At 38.9% G+C, this 18,968-nt stretch overlaps 1 protein-coding gene across 1 annotated transcript; it reads right to left on the minus strand.

Moving 5' to 3' along the window:
- Nucleotides 1-1,993: 1,993 nt before the first annotated feature.
- On the minus strand, nucleotides 1,994-14,829 carry rassf9 (Ras association domain family member 9). Its single transcript, XM_040026499.1, has 2 exons — nucleotides 14,656-14,829; nucleotides 1,994-7,095 (listed from the first exon to the last, which is right to left on the minus strand). The coding sequence occupies exons 1-2, from the start codon at nucleotides 14,700-14,702 to the stop codon at nucleotides 5,835-5,837; spliced, it is 1,308 nt and encodes a 435-aa protein (XP_039882433.1). The 5' UTR covers nucleotides 14,703-14,829; the 3' UTR covers nucleotides 1,994-5,834.
- Nucleotides 14,830-18,968: the final 4,139 nt, after the last annotated feature.

Below are 18,968 nucleotides of genomic sequence, written 5' to 3' on the forward strand. Positions count from 1 at the left end.
AACTTTTACATTTCAGTTCATCGTACAGTGCAAAGTGTAATTATGTAACGCTTGATGTGCTAAATTATTTCAAATGGAGATGTTAAAGTATGCAGCCACTTGCTATAACCACCACTGCAGCTCTTCTGTGTCGTGGCCTACTGCTCACTTATGAGCTTTCTAAAATCTATTAGCATAGCAGTTATTTAATTTTGGTTGGTTATCGCAGATTGTACATTTCCCCTTAATGCCTAGTACATACGAGGGTTTTTTTGAGTTTTAGAGACTTTAACAACATCGGTATGACCCCCCCCCCCAAAAAAAGCACAATAAATTGCACATTGCATTTCTAAGCAAACCAAACATGTGTTTTATTCTTAAAAATTGTTGGAAGGTTTAAAAAAACCAACAAAACACTCCAGTTACAGAGAAATTGAATATTCTGGCCATAATTTCATGGTTCAGACTTTAAATGATTATTACTTCCAATGCTAGCCAGTACCAAACTGAGATCTCAACATCCAGCTTTGTGTTTTAATGCCTCCTAAATTCATTCAATCACAAACAGCCCAGCAGAGCCCTGCCAGGAACATAGACCCTCTCATATGAGACTCACAGACAGGTTGGACTTCAACATTCTCCTCAACCATAAAAATTAGCAGCAGAGAGGCCGTCAGATCCTCGCTCTCTATATTGTTGAAATAGGATACCTTATAATTACATCTATTGAACACGCTGCTTTGCACATGGCTTCTTGAGGCTCTTATTGACTTGAGAAGGGGGTTTATAAGAGCAAGTGAGGCTGTTGTCAACACTTGAATTGCTCATTTCTTTTTCCTATTTCCTGTTATTGTGGGACCAAATGATATTTGGCTTTAAACAGTCTTTGAGCAAGAAGAGCAGCCATATAAGCTTCTGCTTCAACACATGTGGCTGTTCCAGAGGTACTTGAAGCCCTTGATTCTGAACCCCACATTCTCCTGCTAGTATCTGAGAACCTGTTTTCTGGCTTACGTTGATCATGTGGTGTCTGAGGCACGACACTGTGCTCTTGATGTGAACAGATTTTATTTTTGAAAATTTGGCTCATCCAAATTCAGACTTGTTGTCAGAAACACCTACATTCTCCTCGTGTGTCCATGACTTTTTCAGGAAGTTATTGCTTCACATGCTCAAACTCTTAAATTTATTGATGCTTGTAAACAAAGGAGTTGATTCTGTTGCTCCCCCTGAGGTATTAAGAGCACTGATGACTCATGCAGTGAAATTTCACCCTCCGGCATTGCACTTGTAAACCATTATTATCATTTTTAATTTGATCTTTCAACATAGACATGGCTGATTTTTCTGACTTTAACCTGTTCTTATTTTTGCATGCTTTTTTTCAGTGAGGGGGCCCTCGTGATATTTTCACTTACGGTTGGACCAGCCTTTGTGGCATTTTAAATGTGCACTGGTGGCTCTGATCAAAGTACAATCCACATCAATATCATTCATGCACATGTAACTTCGGTTCAGTGTGTGTTGTGCTGTGACTGTCCTTCAGTGGTCCTGTTGGTATTAACCTGCATGTTAGCCACAAAAGTTATTCTCATTACATATGAAAGATTTGCTACCAATCCACCTAAGCCGTTAAAGAACACAGTAGTTTAATACAATGCCTAGTTAGCACAATCATGATTTTCACTCCATACGTCATAAAACCTCTGCACGTAGTGCAACACTCATTATAAGCTAATGTGTCATATGCGTAATCATAAGAACCAAAGTACAACCATGGCTGTAGACACAGTCTGTCTTTTATCTGCCTCAGCGGCAGACAGCTAAGCAATCTAGCTCTTCTATCTAGATGCTGTGACTCATAGTGAGTGAGTCTGCTGTGGCCACAATCAGTGGGGTCACTTACAAAATGCAGTATCAAAAAACAGCTTGGGCTCTCTCTATAGATCAGAGGGAAATCAAACTTTATTATGACACAATGGAAACTATTTGGTCTGTGGCTCTTTATTTTATCATTTCCTTCAAATGTGCCAAAAGTGTATTTCTTAAAAGTTTAATAAAACTAATCCGATCTTCTCGGATTTTGGAAAATGTTAGCGCCTGGTTAGTAGTTGGATAGCAGACTGTCTGGGGATACAAGGTCAGATCAATCCCCAGATATTCCTGTGTTCCCCATGTCTCAAAGAGCAAGATGGGAAAGATACTAAACCCCAAGTTTTCCCTGATGTATCCATCGGAGTGTGAGTGAGTTAGATAAAAGTGCTTTTGTATAGATAAAACCACTATGTGCATGTATGATTATGTGATTGACACTTAGTAGAAGAAAGTGCTTGAGTTCTCAGAAAGGAGTAGAAAGGAGCTATAGAAAGCCTGGTCCATAACACCATAAACCTCCATTTCATCAACAGGTTAGGGATGCCAGTGCAAGATCGCTTCGAACTGTAAGCTCTCAGGCCTTTCATGCTTGGTTACTTGGTAGCTTGAAGGAGCAAAGAAAGAGGGCAGGGTGGGAGAGTCAATTAGTGTGTGAAATAGATATCCTCTGCTTTTTTCCAGCCCAGCTCTGCCCTGAGCACAAAGTGTTCATCTGTCAGCAGTACCTAGACATGAGGAGAGTGCTCGCTGTTGTTTGTGCTAGCCTGGTGACCATCTCGTCTGATTATATGGTGCCTGAGGACTCTGAGGTAACTGTGTCATATCTCTATGGTGACTGAGAGCTTAATTCAATTCAATGGGTATGACACACTAGTTTCCCCCCCCCCTTTAACCTTAGAATAAAGATTTTCTAGAAGCAGCCCAGTGCTTAACTTGACTTTTGGAGGTGATTAAAAATGACCATTAACACAAAAGCTTGTGATCAAACTTGTGAAATGGTGAAAAACATGGGAAAGGTTTGCTTAAATGGCCTGTTTTACCCCACTTTTTTTTTTTTTTGCATTTTTAATAACCCAAGATTTTGTGCCTATACAAATGGCAACTAAAATAATAATAATAATGATAAAAAAACATCGGAAGATGTATTCTTCCCAAAAAGGACACAAAACTACGCCAGTCTCCAGGCGTAGATTTGTGTTTGATCAAAACCAATTTGTAAGTGTTTATAGACCCTAACTAGATGTGAAACTGTTGGAAATGTGGCAAGCAGCCCTATGATTTCAAATCCTATGATTTGCATAAGAAGATGCCCTTCCTTAGGCAGCACTGTTGCTAGGCTTTATTTATAAGACAATCAAATCCTAAACAAATGGTGCCGAAAAACCCAACGACAGTGTTTTTAGGTATTTAAAGTATTAGCTTTTATTATGAAAGTCAAGATGTACATTATTCTTTATAATAGCTTACGTTTTAAGTGGTTAAAACGCAGGGCGTGTGAATTGAATTTGGTGGATAGTGAATCTAGTGTTTGATTAGGCAGGTAGCGAATAGTGATTTGTCACAAACTTACATCTGAAAAATACAAACCCATTTCCAAATAAGCTGGAACGTTGTGAAAATTGCAAATAAAAACAATGCAGTGATAAGCAAATCTCATAAACCCATATTTAATTAACAAGAGGATACACGTTCAATGCTTAAACTGAGAAAAATGTGGCTTTTTAATAAAAAGATATTAGCTCATTTTGAAATTGACTGCAGCAACACATCTCTGCATGACAAAAAAGTTGGAAGAGAGCCACGTTTATGCTGTGTAGCTTCCCCTAAGCCTGTAAACATGTGGGAACTCAGGAGAACGGTTGCTGGACTCGTGGGAGAGGAATGTTTTCCCATTCTTATTTGATATAAGATTCTTTGTCTTCTTTGTCATATTTTTGGCTTCACATGTTTTCAGACTGTGTCATTTTACTGACCTGTTGCCAAATTATCTGAAAAATGTCCCACCAGCTATTTATGTACCAGAAATTGTTGTAACTTGAATTTCGTTTGCCCTTCACCAACTTTTCTGAGACATGCTGCTGTCACCAAATCCAAAATGAGATAATATTTTCATGAAATATTAAAATGTTTGAAATGTTTATGAGCAAAATGGGTTTACAAGATTTGCAGATCTCATGAACCCATTGCATTTTATTTTTACTTGAATTTTACACAATGTCCCAAAATTCTGGTAACTGGTAGTTTGGTAACTACAGTAAATAAATAAGCTTTTCTTTTACAATTGTGCCTTTCTCAGTAATTACTTATACTACTTGCAGAAGCATAAGGTGCTGTGAAAAAGTATTTGCCTCCTTCCTGATATCTTATATTTCTGCATATTTGTCACACTGTTTTAAACATTAGACAAAGATAACCCGGGTAAATACAAAATGCACTTTTTAAATGATGATTTTATCTATTAAGGTAAAATAACTAAATGCAACAAGGTCTTGTGTCAAAAACTAAACCCCTAAACCCAATAACAGGTTGTGCCAATCTTAGCAGCATGGACTGCAATTACACATTAGCAATAACTGGCAATGAGTCCTTCACATCACTGTGGAGGAACTTTGTTCTACTCTTCTTTGCAGAATTGTTTTAATTAAGCCCCACTGGAATATTTTTGAGCATGAACTAATTGAGATGTTATGCCAAAACATCTCAATTAGATTTCAGTTTGGACTCCTTGTGAGCTCATTGCTCATTGTGTGTATTTAAGCCATTCAGTGGTGTACTTTGGATCATTGTCCTGCTGCATAACCTCAGTGCACTTGAGTTCCAGGTGATGCTGTCTGCCAGGATAGAGTCTGTTCGGTAGAGAGTTGCCAAAGCCTTGATGCAGGAAAGCAGCCCTAGACCATCACACTACCACCACTGCGTTTGACTGTTGGTATGATGTTTTCCTTATGAAATGCTGTGCTACCTTTTACGTCAGGTGTAACAGGATGCAAACCTTTCAGAAAGTTCTGCTTTTGTCTAATCAATCCACAGAATATTCGGGAATCAAGATGCTTTTGGTAGATGTGACACGAGGTTTTGTGTTCTTTTTGGTCAGCAGTGATTTTCACCTTGGAACTCTGCAATGGATGCCATTTTTATCTATTCTCTTTCTTAGTGTTGAATCACAAAAGCCTTAGAAATGACTTTGTAGCCCTTTCTAGACGGAAAGATGTCATCTAATCAAAGTTAAATAATGATATATCAAGAAGGGGCAATTACCATTTGAAATCGGGCGAACTAGGTTTGTATTTACAGAATAGTCAAGAACAGTGTTTAAAGTATATTTTTCTTTTACAAATACTACATCAAAACTATTATCTTTTTGTTTTAATATAAAACATTGTTAATAGCCTTAAGTGTGTAAGAAGTGCAACTTAATAAATAGCTTGAGAACTTTACAAAAAGCAAAAAGCTTATTTACTATCATCTAAAGTGACAAAACTAAACATCTAAAAATTGGTCTTTGCATCTCTGTTGGCAATTAAAAATGGGAAAACCTTCTATCAATAATGTAGGATTATAAGTAGTGTACGCACAGCCTCAGTTAGTGTCTTGCATGTATTATTTCATGTTACACTGATACCTAACCATCTGTTACTTTGATACCTGAGAAAATTATTCATATTAAACAAGGATATGTTTTGCATCTTGCAAACTCTTTGCAAAAACATTTTTGACCAATTTTCTGTGAACACGCTTAAGAATCAACCACAGTACTCTTGTATTAATTTGTTGGAACCCAAGTTGACATTTCTTACATTCTTCTTTTTGGCATGGTGTGATGACGATGCAACAAAGTTCCGGAGACACTAAAAATTGCAGAAAATGTGTCTTTTTGCTAATTTTGCAAGCACAGAGCATGAAACAAAGAGCACATGTGAGGAGTAAAAAACTGCGGCTGGTGACTGAAGAAGAACACATTGCTGAGTGAACCGGGTTCTTCAAACGTCTGTGTCCAGCGGGGGAGGGAAATCGAGACACGGTGACAGAGAGTCCTGACTGTGTGTGGAGCTAATCCCAGTGTCTGAGTCTGTGTCTGTAATGTCTAGAGGGGACAGGGTGTGTTTGAGTTTCACTGTCTGAGAAATGCCGCACTGGGTCTCACTTTTCCCTTGGACTGTTATGGGCTGCTCCTCCTCTGTGCTGTCCGTGATTTGCAATGAGCTCAGCTGGGCGGCTAGCTGCCAGCACTCTTGATCCTTAGAAACCAGTGTATTGTCAAAGTACTTTATCTGCTTGTCTATTTCAGCAGCTTGGTTGTGAATGGAAACACCGGTGAAGAGGCTGTGATTCAGTTCGCCCCGCAGCCTCTCAATTTCAGCAGTATAAAATGCTTCGTCTGTGTCAGCGGGGATACAGGAACCAGTGGCCATTCCTTCCTGGTCTTCATCTTGAGCCAGAGCGAGGCTGGCCATTCTAAGCTCAGCGTCAATTTCATGGGACAACTGGAGGATGAGTTCCTGGTGCCTCTGAACCTCCATGTCCAGCTGTACAACCCCATCGCTGGTGTACAAGTATTCTTGCAGCTGCTCCTCAATGTGTGCCTCGGAATTTGGACTGCAGGCCTGAGCCAAGGAAGTCTCCGACTTGGTTTCTTGCTGGACTTGCAGCTCAATCCGCTCAATCTCTGAATCTAGCTCCCTTATCCGCTGGATCTGCTCTCTAATTGTGTGGTCCTGGTTGAGAATAAGTTGCACCATCTGGTCGATCTCCTCTGCACCTAGGGAGCTTTTGCTCTCCATATGAAGTTTCTCCAGCTTTCGGAAAGCTTTTTTTACCATGCGCTTTTGTTTTTCCGCTGGCAGAGACTGGGAATACTGAGCACGACCGTGCTCACATCGCTTCAGCTTGGCCCCTTTGGACTTTCCACCTTTCTTAGCAGGCTGAGGCACGAAATCACTGGTTTTAACTAGAATAAACTGTATGAAGGGCCTCTGATCACCCCAAGCATACCAGAGTCTCAGTATTCTGGTAAGAGGTGGCAAAGCTCTCTCGAAACCCTTCCACCGTTCAACGAGACAGAAGTCTTTGGGTTCTCCATCCAGTAGCTGCTTGCTCTCTGGGACTGACTTGTGATCATCCAGTAATGCCTGAATCATATCTGCACATGTCGTATGCTTTGTTACTCCACAGACAACCTTCTCTTCATTGCAGACAGTAACTTGGATCTCCTTTCCTACCACAGGCTCTGCATCTTTTGTCCTACGCAGAAGACAGAAAAACAAAGGTTACAACTTTGGCTATGCATGAAAACTTGGAAATGCTTTCTTAAGTTAATGCTCTACAATGTTTACACTCTGTGACATTAAAATATAACCCTTCATGTTTCGTTGCATTAAGGCGGGTTTGGATTGCTGGTCGTGTTTCCTTCCCCTCACCTCCAACCAGTTGGGGCAGATGGCTGACCCCCACTGAGCCTGGTTCTGCCGCAGGTTTCTTCCTGTAAATATGGAGTTTTTCCTTCCCACAGTCACTAAAGTGCGACATCTGACTTTTGGGGTTTTCTCTGTTTTCTCTGTATTATTATAAGTCTTTAACTTGGTGTTGTGTTTTGGTGCTTTATAAATTGAATTGGAATACATTTTAAGTGATAGTAGTAGTTATGTTCACAAATTCAATTCTAGACACGTGCATTTGGGGATTAGAAATACTCCTTTCTAGACCGCAGTTCAACAAAAGGGTTAAAAAAATGTAGTTAGATAAATACTTCATTGATCCCGAAAGGAAATTTAGACAGCCACATTTCAACATACTTGCCATCTGAAGTAAAATAAGTCTCTCTCTATAATACTTTAAAATGTTTTCCTATTCTAAGTAGTATGTTTTTATGAATGCATCCTTATTTGATGGCTTTCCATTAGGTCAATGAGCAGAAAACTACATTCAGTCATTTTGTGCTTCCTGGCTTGATTCTATTACTGTTTCTCATCGTCTTACTCATCAGAGATGATCACTTAATGGTTCGGTTCTGAGCTATTTAACCTCAAGGCCCTCATTAAGTTTTTGCATGGATCGTAAAACCTGTTCAAAAATTGACCTCTGATGGACCGAAGATATTCATTTTTTACATCCTTAATGAACCACCGGTAATATTCAGGACCTAATAGCCAGTCATTAAATGATAGGCACCGGCAATGCAGACGGCCACAAATAAGAAGATAACATCACCAGACATTTAAATCTGATTTCAGGATAAAGAATGATGTATCACTCTATTATTTATATGAAAGATAACATGTTAGGAACATTCTGCGATTCATGTGTTTCATTAGGGAATCTCTGACTGCCAAGTTTCTGTCTTGGTGAATTATTTAAAGTTAAATTCTAGTCTTCAGGGAAAAATAAGTGACACATAATACTCCTATAATTGCAGACAGTTTAATCGCAAAGAAACCCAGAGAAAGATTATCCACGTAAAAATCACAGACACAAAAAAGTAGAGCTCCTCCTTTGATGGTTAAACTGCAGACTGATTTTTGTGGGTTAAAGGAATGTTGGTCTGTGGTTTTTCAACCCAAAAGACAATACTTCTTTAATCAGTTCACAGTAATAGAGAAAAACATTCTTCTAATCCTGGATAATATCACATTTACGAATAAAAAAAGGTTGAAAAAATTAGCCTTAAATAACAAAAGCAGAAAACATCAACAAGGAAATCTGGCTGTAGCTTGTCAGGAAATTTGATATAGTGACACTGATGGGTAAAAGGAATGGGCCAACACATTTGTCTGGAAGTGGGATTTTCATCTAAGCCTTTTAAAATTATATTTCACTTTACTATCTAGATAAATCTGAAGTCTTATCTATATTTACAATGTATTAAAACAGACTTTGGGATTAAAATCAAGTCCTTTGTTTAGCCCAGCTATCAAAGTTCAGTGTTGTTCCTCAGGTTGGTATGCAGCAACGTCTTCACAACCCTACATCATGTACCTGCTTTGCCTTTATTTGTTCTGATAACCTTGGCCGAATGCAACTTATGCTAACTTACGTCACCAATGCGGGAGGAAGCAAAAAAACCAACCAACCAAACCAAAAAAAAAAAAAAAAAAGCCACATCCTATTAAGATGACATAGATACCCCAACCTGCATGTCTAAGACATTGTGTATATTATTCAAAGGGAGAAAGAGGCTTATCTCTCAGTTTGTAGATTTGACAGACTGATACCACAATGTATTGGTTCCCACATAACACATGAACGCCCAACTGGAGCATAGTGTAAACATCTGGCGAATAAGGTCTCAGGAATGCAATTCATAGGTTGGTTAATGGTTATTGAGACTCTTGGAGAAAACCGGAGCAAAGCAAATACCTGAGCTATGTGTAGGCCAAACAATTCCAACATGCCTCAAGCATTTAATAGACAACGACCCTTGTTGCTTTGACCATGGAATTTCCAACTTCACCCAATACAACACGGCCCCAGTGCTACTGCTGCACAGGAAAGAAAACAGGCGGTGTACCCAGTACACCGTACATAGTGGCCACATGCTTAAAAAATGAGCTTATCTGACACAACAGCTCAACATTATAGAGCAGTCAATATGTGTTAGGGCATGAACCATGGCATCAACTGTGGCAAGTTTGTGGTGTGTTTGAAAAAGTCTTATTATAATATAATACAATACATTATTTCACTTTTTAACCCATTACTTTTATTAAACATAGTGTCGTTGTCAGCTTAAATTAAAATGCTATGTACAAAACAAATTCATTTGGATGAATTACGAGTGGTAAACCTGACCAATTATGCATATTTTATTTATTATTGATAAAACAATATTTAAAGGTTACTTTCACATGTGCATTAATGGGTCAAAACCTCTCCCACCTTCTCAGCATGTGATGAGGAATCCAAAAATCAGAGCAATTTCATTATATGGGGCCAAAAAATATTTTGTGAGCCACTGTTATACTGTATTGCAAGGATGAAAGAATGGCTGAGGCAAGAAGTGCAAGGGAACGAAAGAAGAAAGGTAAAGGAAAAGGGAACAAAATCATAATTACATGTTCAGTGCAGCATAGCTATACTACACATCTGTAAATACACAATGCAGATATTTCCAATAAACCTGAACCTGTCACACACTGTCCTCATTTCTAATCTTGCAGGCGAATAAACATGCTGTACATACACTGGCTATTTCAGAAAGGGTGACCCAAGGCCACAGCTGTGCAGGAAGACAGTACAGTTAGGCAGGGAAACACCTGTATTTGTCTCAGGCCACAATCACCAGCACTCAGGCAACATCCTGCCACTATAGTTTTATGCACCGTAGGAGGAAGGGAGGAAAACAGATTCCATGTTGCTCACTATGGTTACTTTTAATTTTCATTCTACTGTGAAGAAAGAGCTAACAGTTTCTATTATGCATTATCACTGGAACACATTGGAACTGAAAGCAAATGATTTATTTGGACGAAAAAGAAATAAATATTTCATTTATTCATGAGAATGACTTTTATGAGTCTAATTTAGTTTCCAAATTAGTTAAAGGAATATTTATTGTTAGAGTTCTTTGATTGTTAAGGTGCAGATACACATGCTGCAACTAATGCCAGTGTGAATTGACTTGGAGAATGTCTAAACACTGTAGCTTATGCAATGCAGCCAAAATGGCAAAACCTCAATGATTCCCAGCAGTTAGTAGATGTGAAGTCTGTGTCCTGCTGTGGCAGAACTTATTGAAAGCTCTTGGTATCCTGCTTTGCATTTCTGCAGCTAACAGCATTATCACTTACATTTAAGGCCCCTGTAAGCCTCGGGGTTGTGAGTCAACTGCTAGTACATCAAAATCCACATAAACTCCCAGCAATTCCTGGAAGTTTTCTGTCACTGACACAACCTTGTAAACAGTACCTAACTTGCACTTTTATGGCTTTTTACATTGCTTCTTATTGAGGAAAACAGCAATTTTTATCAGGGTACTAAAGGGTATTAAAGACGGCTGTACACTAGCCCCTCAGCCTAAACGATAGCATATTTTTTCTTTAAAGCTCTACCTCATAGAACAATGATTCTTCTGCTGTGTTTATTTTGGAAAGAATACTGCAGGAATATGACTCCATTAATGGCAACTCGAATTGTGCTGGCTTAGCCTCACAGACATCACCACTTTGACTTACTGTACTGGCTGAAATGTGGTTAACCAGAACTTTGCGGTGTTTTTTAAGAGCAAACAATTAGATGCATGGCAAACCGTTAGGACTCTGACAAGAGATACACAAGTAGTGCATGCACTGCTGCGCTGATTGCATCGCACCACATACTTTATGAGGGCTGTCACTTTGGGTGCCATTTGATATTCATAGCTTGGGATTACACAGCAGTTCCAGACGCAGCAAATGAGGGTGCCTTCATAGGTCACACTGCTGGGTGGTAAATGACAAAGCTGACACTGATAGTGTAATGAACTCAAAGCTAATGTGGAATTACAGCTTCAGATGACACATACTTTCAAGAAAAACTAAAATATAAAGCCCTTATGGGTGAAGACGGGTGTTGCACGGCAACTGGCACAGTACAGGTTCGACTTTAAATTCACACTTGAATGAACCCGAGAAACCTGAGCAGACCCACTTGACCTCACCTTGAACTTAGAGGCAGAGATATCCAGTTAGAACTGGGATGTGTGGGAGGAAACAACCCACACGTCTAAGTTCAGTTTAACCTTAAATTATAGGAATTTCCGTACCAGCTTCTGTGTTGGATGATTACGTTACGGCTGCATTGCGGTAGCATATTGTAATGCTCATAATGACAACCTGGAAGGAATTAACAATTCCCACTTGTGTGATAAGTTTGCAAGGTACAAGTTACCACAGAGGCCTGTATGCTGGTGGTTTGAGCAAGTCATAGCAAATGACAGAGTTATAGCTCTAAAGTGTCCCGACATGTTTTGGCAGATCAATGACGAAAAAGAGATGCAAATATGCTCAACAGAAACAAAGCTTTGATAGCAGATAGGCAAACATGTCCTTTAGCCTCTGCTGTCAACACGTCTCACTATGGAATCGTGAGTATATTTGGATTTGATTATATTTGCTGCTGATAAGATCACAGGTTTGCTTTTACAGCTCAAAACAGTCCTGAGTGAAACGATCAAACTTACCCCAGATAGATTAATTCACCTTCTATGCAGCATCAACAAATTTAAAATTAAAATCTGTGTGATTTACGCTAACGCCTTCATTTTGTTTGTGGTTTTCATAGCTGTAATACCTCATAATTAGCACTTAACACGAGGTTGATGAAAAAGTCATGAATTTTACTGGCATCTTGATCTGTTCAGTTAAGCCAAGCTAAGTACAATCAAATAAGTAAACATAAATCCTCAAATCACAAATGCTAACCTCAAGTTAAAACCAGAAAAAAAGGCCTATGTGCAATCCAACATTTCTTACTTACTCATCCTGATTTTATGACTAAACTAATGCTGACTGGAAGAACAAGTTCTGATAAAAAGTTGTGGCTGACTGGATCAACTAGAGATGAAGTGAAGACATTTTTCAGCTGTATTTCCTTTAAAAGGAAACTGAATGTGCACTGCAGGATATGACACAATGCACTGCAGACTCATGACCTCTGCACTTTTTTTCCCTTCAAAAACATAAATGTCAATAATATCAGACAAGTGAAAGGGGACAATAAGAAGCTTGCATTTGCATTTCCTACACTAATCAAAGTTTCTCTTTCTTCGAGACCAACACTTGTAGTTTATCTAACAAATTATAGGTTTGACTGGTGTATATAAAACAATAGGGGTTTACTAAAAAAGGTAAGATATAGAAATCCAAGCCAAAACAAATAAATCATACTAGTCTAAAGTATCTACAAAGTGTCTGTCTGGCTTGGCTTTAACACAGAGAATGCAGAAGAGAAACTATTGGATGCTGGACAGGAGATGTTTCCTCTTGTTCTTATCTGAGGATGGGAATGAGGGATTGCTGAGGAAATAATGTGACTTTTCTATCTGGATATGTTGATCTCTGGGAAGACTCCTTCCCTGATAAGCATCTGTGAGCAGAGACACAACACACCCTGTTTGTTCCTTTCCTATGTGAAATCGCCCACCCCTATTATCTTTTGCCCACAGGAAGTATCTAAATCACCATAACAACCCTTTCTCATTAAAAGAAATGACTTCCCCTGTCCTTTTTAAACACAAACTGTCTTTTTTTTTTATTGCTTTCAGCAGCCTGCAAATTTGTATTAATCTAGCAATGTTAAAAACTAATTAACAATGCTATAGTGGTGGCTTAGTGCAAGTGGTCACTACATTGCTTTGGTCACATAATTCTGAGGCTTGTATTTCCTGTTGTTTGAAGGATCAGACTCCCTGATTTTAGTATGGAATATTCCAATATTTTTTACATTTACCAAATCAACATTAACGTTTTCTTATTTTGTGAATATTTTGATGCTTCGGCTTGCTCCGACTGCACATGTTGTCAACATCCAGCTCAAAGTTTCACCTCGAGTAGGAGCCGGCCTCAGATGTCTCCGAAGTGAAGCGTTTGACATGTCTAAAGATCTAAACACTTGAGATAATTATAGGTGCCCCGATGATAATTACTATGCAAGAAAAAAAAAATAAGACAGCCACTGGAGACAACTTCAGTCAGACTGTTTGAAGTTATCAAAGATAATTCATCTCAGCTCTGTGTGATGTGAAAATGCATCAATTCTGCTGATGGTGCCTCTGTCAAAGTGTTGTAATTTAGCACTGTACACTACCATACCTCTCAGCGTTGTTGCTGTGTTTGGTGTTAATTGAGACCCTTAATGAGTAAAGCTAATTAAAACCCTTTAACTTTCCTTATCTTGATCTTGGCAGCAAGGGATTCAATCATGACCTAGATACTCAGAAAGAGAACTCTGTTTACCAGCTCTGCACAACAAAAGTCTGTAGTCAACAAAAGAAGCAGAATGTCTACACCAATAACAGACGACAGCTTGTGGCTCAGTAACTCTACTTTCCTCCTTGCCTTTACAGAACTGTAGCTGGACCCCAGCTCCAGAGAGAAGCACATCAAAAGGCCAAGCTACGCTCTTAGGGAAGTTGCAAAAAGCAAATTATGGTAATACAGATGACATGATCTCTACTACTTTGTATGTGTACATATGTGTGTGCGTTTTTTTTATAATAGCAGAAGAAAGTCCAAACGTTTACAAGATAATGTACAGTAGGCCTGCAGTGTTGTAAACAAACAACAAAGACCACCACTAAAAGGCACATCACTCACTGGCACACTGATAAAATCGTTCATGTATAGTTACATTAAAAATGTAACATGAAAAATCTTAACATGTGCACACACGGAAAGGTTCGCCAAAACTGGCTTTTAATTAGTAAAATTAATATATATTACTCCCCAAATAGTATTAAGGAAATTAAGAATGAATTGGTTTAAGATAGTAATAACCTTGATGAAAAAAAGGACGCTCAAAATCTCATATTCCACGGAAGTGTATATTATTTCCTTGGAATTCAGTATAGGGTTTGTCAGTTTTTCTAACTGGACCGAGCAGACATTTTTTTAAAACAATAATAGTCAAAAAGATGATATAAAGAACTGAATTAACAACTTAACTGCGTTTTATTTTGTGCTGCTCATTCGTAGTTCGATGCGCGCCGAGTTGTGCGTAAATCGTGTCCCTCACGCATTTCATTGTAACGTCTTTTTTCTAATGCTCGAAGTTGGGGGAAAACACACTCAACAGGTTTAAAGAAAGCTCATACTCATCTGATCAAGTTACCTGTTTTTCATTCGGGCTTTAAGGAAGTTTTTTCCAAATGGAGCCATGACTCAGGAGCACAAGAAAACAGACCGGCGATCCAAAGTGAGTTACAGTCCAGGCATGGTAGGACGTCGGACACTTATCGGAATGTTTCAGAAAAGTTGACGGGTGTCCCGGGTGCAACTCTATCCGCCCCATCCGAAAAGCGGAGGGAGGTGTTTCCTACAGCCAAACGAGATTTAATGGTGAAACTCTGCCCCCTTCCACCTGCAGGAACAACCTGAACGACTAAACGAAACACTTTCTTCAAAAAGATACTCAGTTCTGCAGAAATACGAAATAACGTAACAATTAGAAAACATTGTAGATTATGTTGAAATATTAGCAGATTATAATATAAAATATAGAGCAGATAAGGCACAGAATAACAGCATTTTTTGTCATGTATCCACCCTGCTGACGACATAAAAAAGCTGTAATGTAATGTTACAACATGTTTACATTACAATTAAGGAAAATGTAACATGTTGGGTTTTGATCCTTTCTGGATCAACAAATGTTACATTGAGATGAAACAGCCTGTTTAAAAAAAAACAAAAGTCTGAGAGTGTTTGACGCTGTAAATCTCTCAAAGAGCACGTGGTTTTTCAAGCTGTCCTAACACATATTGAAATTATTTAATTGTTTTTGGGGGTTAATTACTAAATAGGGTAGCCACAAAAACACACAGCTAAAACAACTAACTGAGCATTACTTAAACTCATCGTTGAAAGTGATTTTAACATTAGTGTAGATGCTGAGAACAACAGCCTCCACACTGCATGTGATTTAAACACAATTAGCTTCTTTCAGAATGTAAATGAACTGACTCGTCATTTTAAAAACACTCTGAATCTTGTCCTGACATATGGTACATCATAGAAACTGAGTATTTAACAGTATTCCCTGAAAACATGTCTTGTCTGACCATTTTTTAAATTTAAATTTACAATAATGGGAATATATTTCATTACAGTGGAGGTCTCTCTGAAAGTGCTGTAACAAAGTTTAAAGACATGATCCTTGCACTGTTATCTTCAATAATACCATGTACTGACTCATGATGCGAGCAGCTACCTGAATCTTACTCCTTCAGAGACAGATTATCTTGTTACCTATGTAACAGCCCAACTATGACTCAACAAATCAGAGAAACGTACAGCTTTGTATAAGTCACATCTGTCTTAAAGCAGGCAACTTTTAAACTAGGGAGGAAATGGCATTTCACTAAATTAGAAGACCTTCTTCTGATCTGGAAAAAAATACTTTGCTACTCTTTAAAAAGCCCTCAAAGATTAGACATCTGATAGAGGAAAACAGTTTCTGTTCAGCAGAGCAGCTAGGCAAAGAGTCAGAGCTCTGCTGACCCAAGTATTCCTTTGACCTTAACTGCTAATGACTTCATGAATTTCTTTACAAATAAAATTAACCATTAGGGGAAAATTCTTCTGGGTTCTAGGCTGGGATCAATACTATTGACAGCACATGCTTCCCTTAGACAATGTTAGTAGAAATAACTGCAAAAATTTTCATTGCTATGTTGATAAAACTCAGTTTCTCATGAAGGCAGGAGATACAAATCAATTACTGAACCTTCAGGTGTGCCTAATAGACATGTAAGCCTTGATGGTACTACCTTGGCCTCCAATAACACTTCAAGGAATCTTTGATATATTCACTTATTCTTTCATATATCCTTCAGTGTGCATATTAAAGGTATTGTTACGTTCCCCTGAGGGGTCTAGGCGGTGAGGGGGAAATAACAAAAAGTGTCCGGGTCAGAAAAAGGAGACAAGAAGGCATGAGGGTTAAATTAAAGAGTTTTATTAAAGTAGCTCAACTAAAAGAGACGGACAAGCCGCTATCACCATTTAAGAAAACAAACAAAACTCAGGCATTGGTCAATAAAGTAAAACGTAAGCCAAAAAGAAAGAGCAGCTCACTAACTGCAAATACAGCAAATACACTAAACACTCAGCTCACTAGCTGTAACCACACAAACATACAGCTCACTAGCTGCAACCACACTAATGGCACTCTGGCCCAGAGCTCACCTTTCCCTGGGCTTAAATCTCCTTGATTACTGACGAGAGTCAGCTGCACAAAAGGGAAAGGTGGCACCTCAGGCAGAAGAGGTGGTGGGACACGCCCACACAGGCACCTTCAGGAGGAGGCCCTGCTAGGGCCGTAACAGGTATATATAGGACTACCTACAATGACTGGACTCCTGTAAGTAATTATTATCTGCTCGCTCAGAAGCTCCCTGAAAAGGTTTTCATTTGATCCAGATGTTATGCTTGGGCAGATGTGGGGTTTTCTTCTTGGTCTCTCTTTCTTTCTCTCTCTGCTTTGCCTCCCTATGTCCACTCTCGGTCAGTGCTGTCTTTCTTCTCTTCAAGTTTCCTGATCCATGCTTCACCAAGGAGTTCTACAGACATCATCTGAGCTTTGAAGACAGAAGGACTCACCCTCATCTCACCTGCCTCCCCACTTTCCACCAACCCACTCACTACTCCTAATGTATTGTGTCTGTATGCCAGCAGTCCCTCTTAAATCCCTGTTCAAGCAAATTACAAGTAAGAATTTTCTCTCACCTCTAATAACTTACAGAGACTTACCTGCATGCACTCTGTCTCCTTCAGTAGAGACTCCCATAAAGGTTGTAGCATTCTAAGTCACTCACCTACCCTTTACTATCTGTTCAATAAACACGCTAAACCCATTAATGGTTGTCAGTGGCTTCTTCTGCAGACACATTTGCAGTTAAATGTTACATCAGAAGGCTGCAGTGAGAATTCTGACAGGGACTAGAAAGAGAAATCCTATTTTTCTACATCGGCCTCTCTTCACTGGCTCCCTGTTAAATAAAGAAGTTAAAATTCTTCTCCTCACATACAAATCTTTTAAAGTAGAATTTGAGGTGGAACTTTCAGCTATCAGGTCCCTCTTCTGTCTCCTTGAATTTAATCGTTATTTATTATTAATCTCTGGCTCTCTCAGCATGTCTTCATCCTGTCTTCCTCTCCTCACTTACAGCCGGTTGTTGCAGATGGCCGCCCCTCCCTGAGCCTGGTTCTGCCAGAGGTTTATTCCTGTTAAACGGGAGTTTTTCCTTCCCACTGTCACCAGAGTGTGACATCTGATTGAGAAGTTTTTCTCTGTATTATCAGAGGGTCTATAAACCACATTGAGGCAACTGTTGTGATTTGATGCTATATAAATAAAATTAAATTGAACTAATTTGACCTTAATCGGTTCCCAGTTTGGGAGACAGACAGGTTCTTCACTTTTAAAATTAGGCTTAAAACTTCCCTTTTGATGTAGCCTATAGTAAGGGCTGGATCAGGTGACCATGGACCATCCATTGGTTAGCTGCAATAGAGTTAGGCTCCCAGAAGGCTTCTTCTTCACTTACCTCATCTCATGTTTTTTCCTCAGGCTCAACCGGTCACAACAAATGGCTCCCCCTTTACAATTTTGTGCAACAAACAGTGTTGGTCAAGTTACTTGAAAAAAGTAATCAGTAACTAATTACTGATTACTTCCCCAAAAAAGTAATCCCGTTACTTTACTGATTACTTATTTTCAAAAGTAATTAATTACCTAGTTACTTAGTTACTTAGTTACTTTTTAAAAACACGATTTACAACCTGAATAGGTGATAAAGCGATAGATCTTTCAGCCCAATTCTACTTTTTCTACATAATCCATCATACAAAATGTAATCAAATGGAAAAGTCCCTTTTTAAAACTTGTTTTATTAGTTTTAATCTTTTAACTTTATGCATCAAGCAAAAATTTAATTATATGCAACATTCTCTGACTGGAAGAAATTTGTTTAATATTTAAACCTATTTTCTGCACATTCCAGCACATAAAATATTTTTTGTGTGTGTTTACACTCAGTCTTTCAAATAGATGCAAGTAAAACACAGCAGAAAATAAAGTCAAAGACTAGCGGTCCTGTTTCTCTATTTTCACCTGTAAAGCAGGAGTGGGGTAGGCGGAGGTTTACCCTGGTGCAGGTGTGCCGCAGCGGTCAGTGGAAGAATCCGCGAGTTTCTCTGTGAATTTCCCATTACGTCGTTGCGCACTCGGTGCTTGCTTGGAAGTTTAGGGGTTTTTTCCGCTGTAAAAAGAAGTTTTCTTCCCACGCACAACGGACACTAATGTTTTTGTCACTTTTTATGGAATCAAACTCAAAGTAAGGTCAGTACTTCCACGCTTTAAACGCTGCACGCTCATACTCTCTCCCGCACTCGATATATTATCCATTGTTGATCTGCACACAG

Source organism: Simochromis diagramma, unplaced genomic scaffold, assembly GCF_900408965.1.
Source record: "Simochromis diagramma unplaced genomic scaffold, fSimDia1.1 OVJJ01000293.1, whole genome shotgun sequence".
In the NCBI taxonomy this organism is placed as follows: Eukaryota; Metazoa; Chordata; class Actinopteri; order Cichliformes; family Cichlidae; genus Simochromis; species Simochromis diagramma.

What these genes read in the sequence shown, in the direction of transcription:
- rassf9 (XM_040026499.1), bottom strand. Translation starts at nt 14,702, where the DNA reads ATGGCTCCATTTGGAAAAAACTTCCTTAAAGCCCGAATGAAAAACAG. An exon ending in AAAGCCCGAATGAAAAACAG is followed by an intron (nt 7,096 to 14,655) that starts GTAACTTGATCA and finishes TCTTCTGCGTAG; the next exon opens with GACAAAAGATGCAGAGCCTG.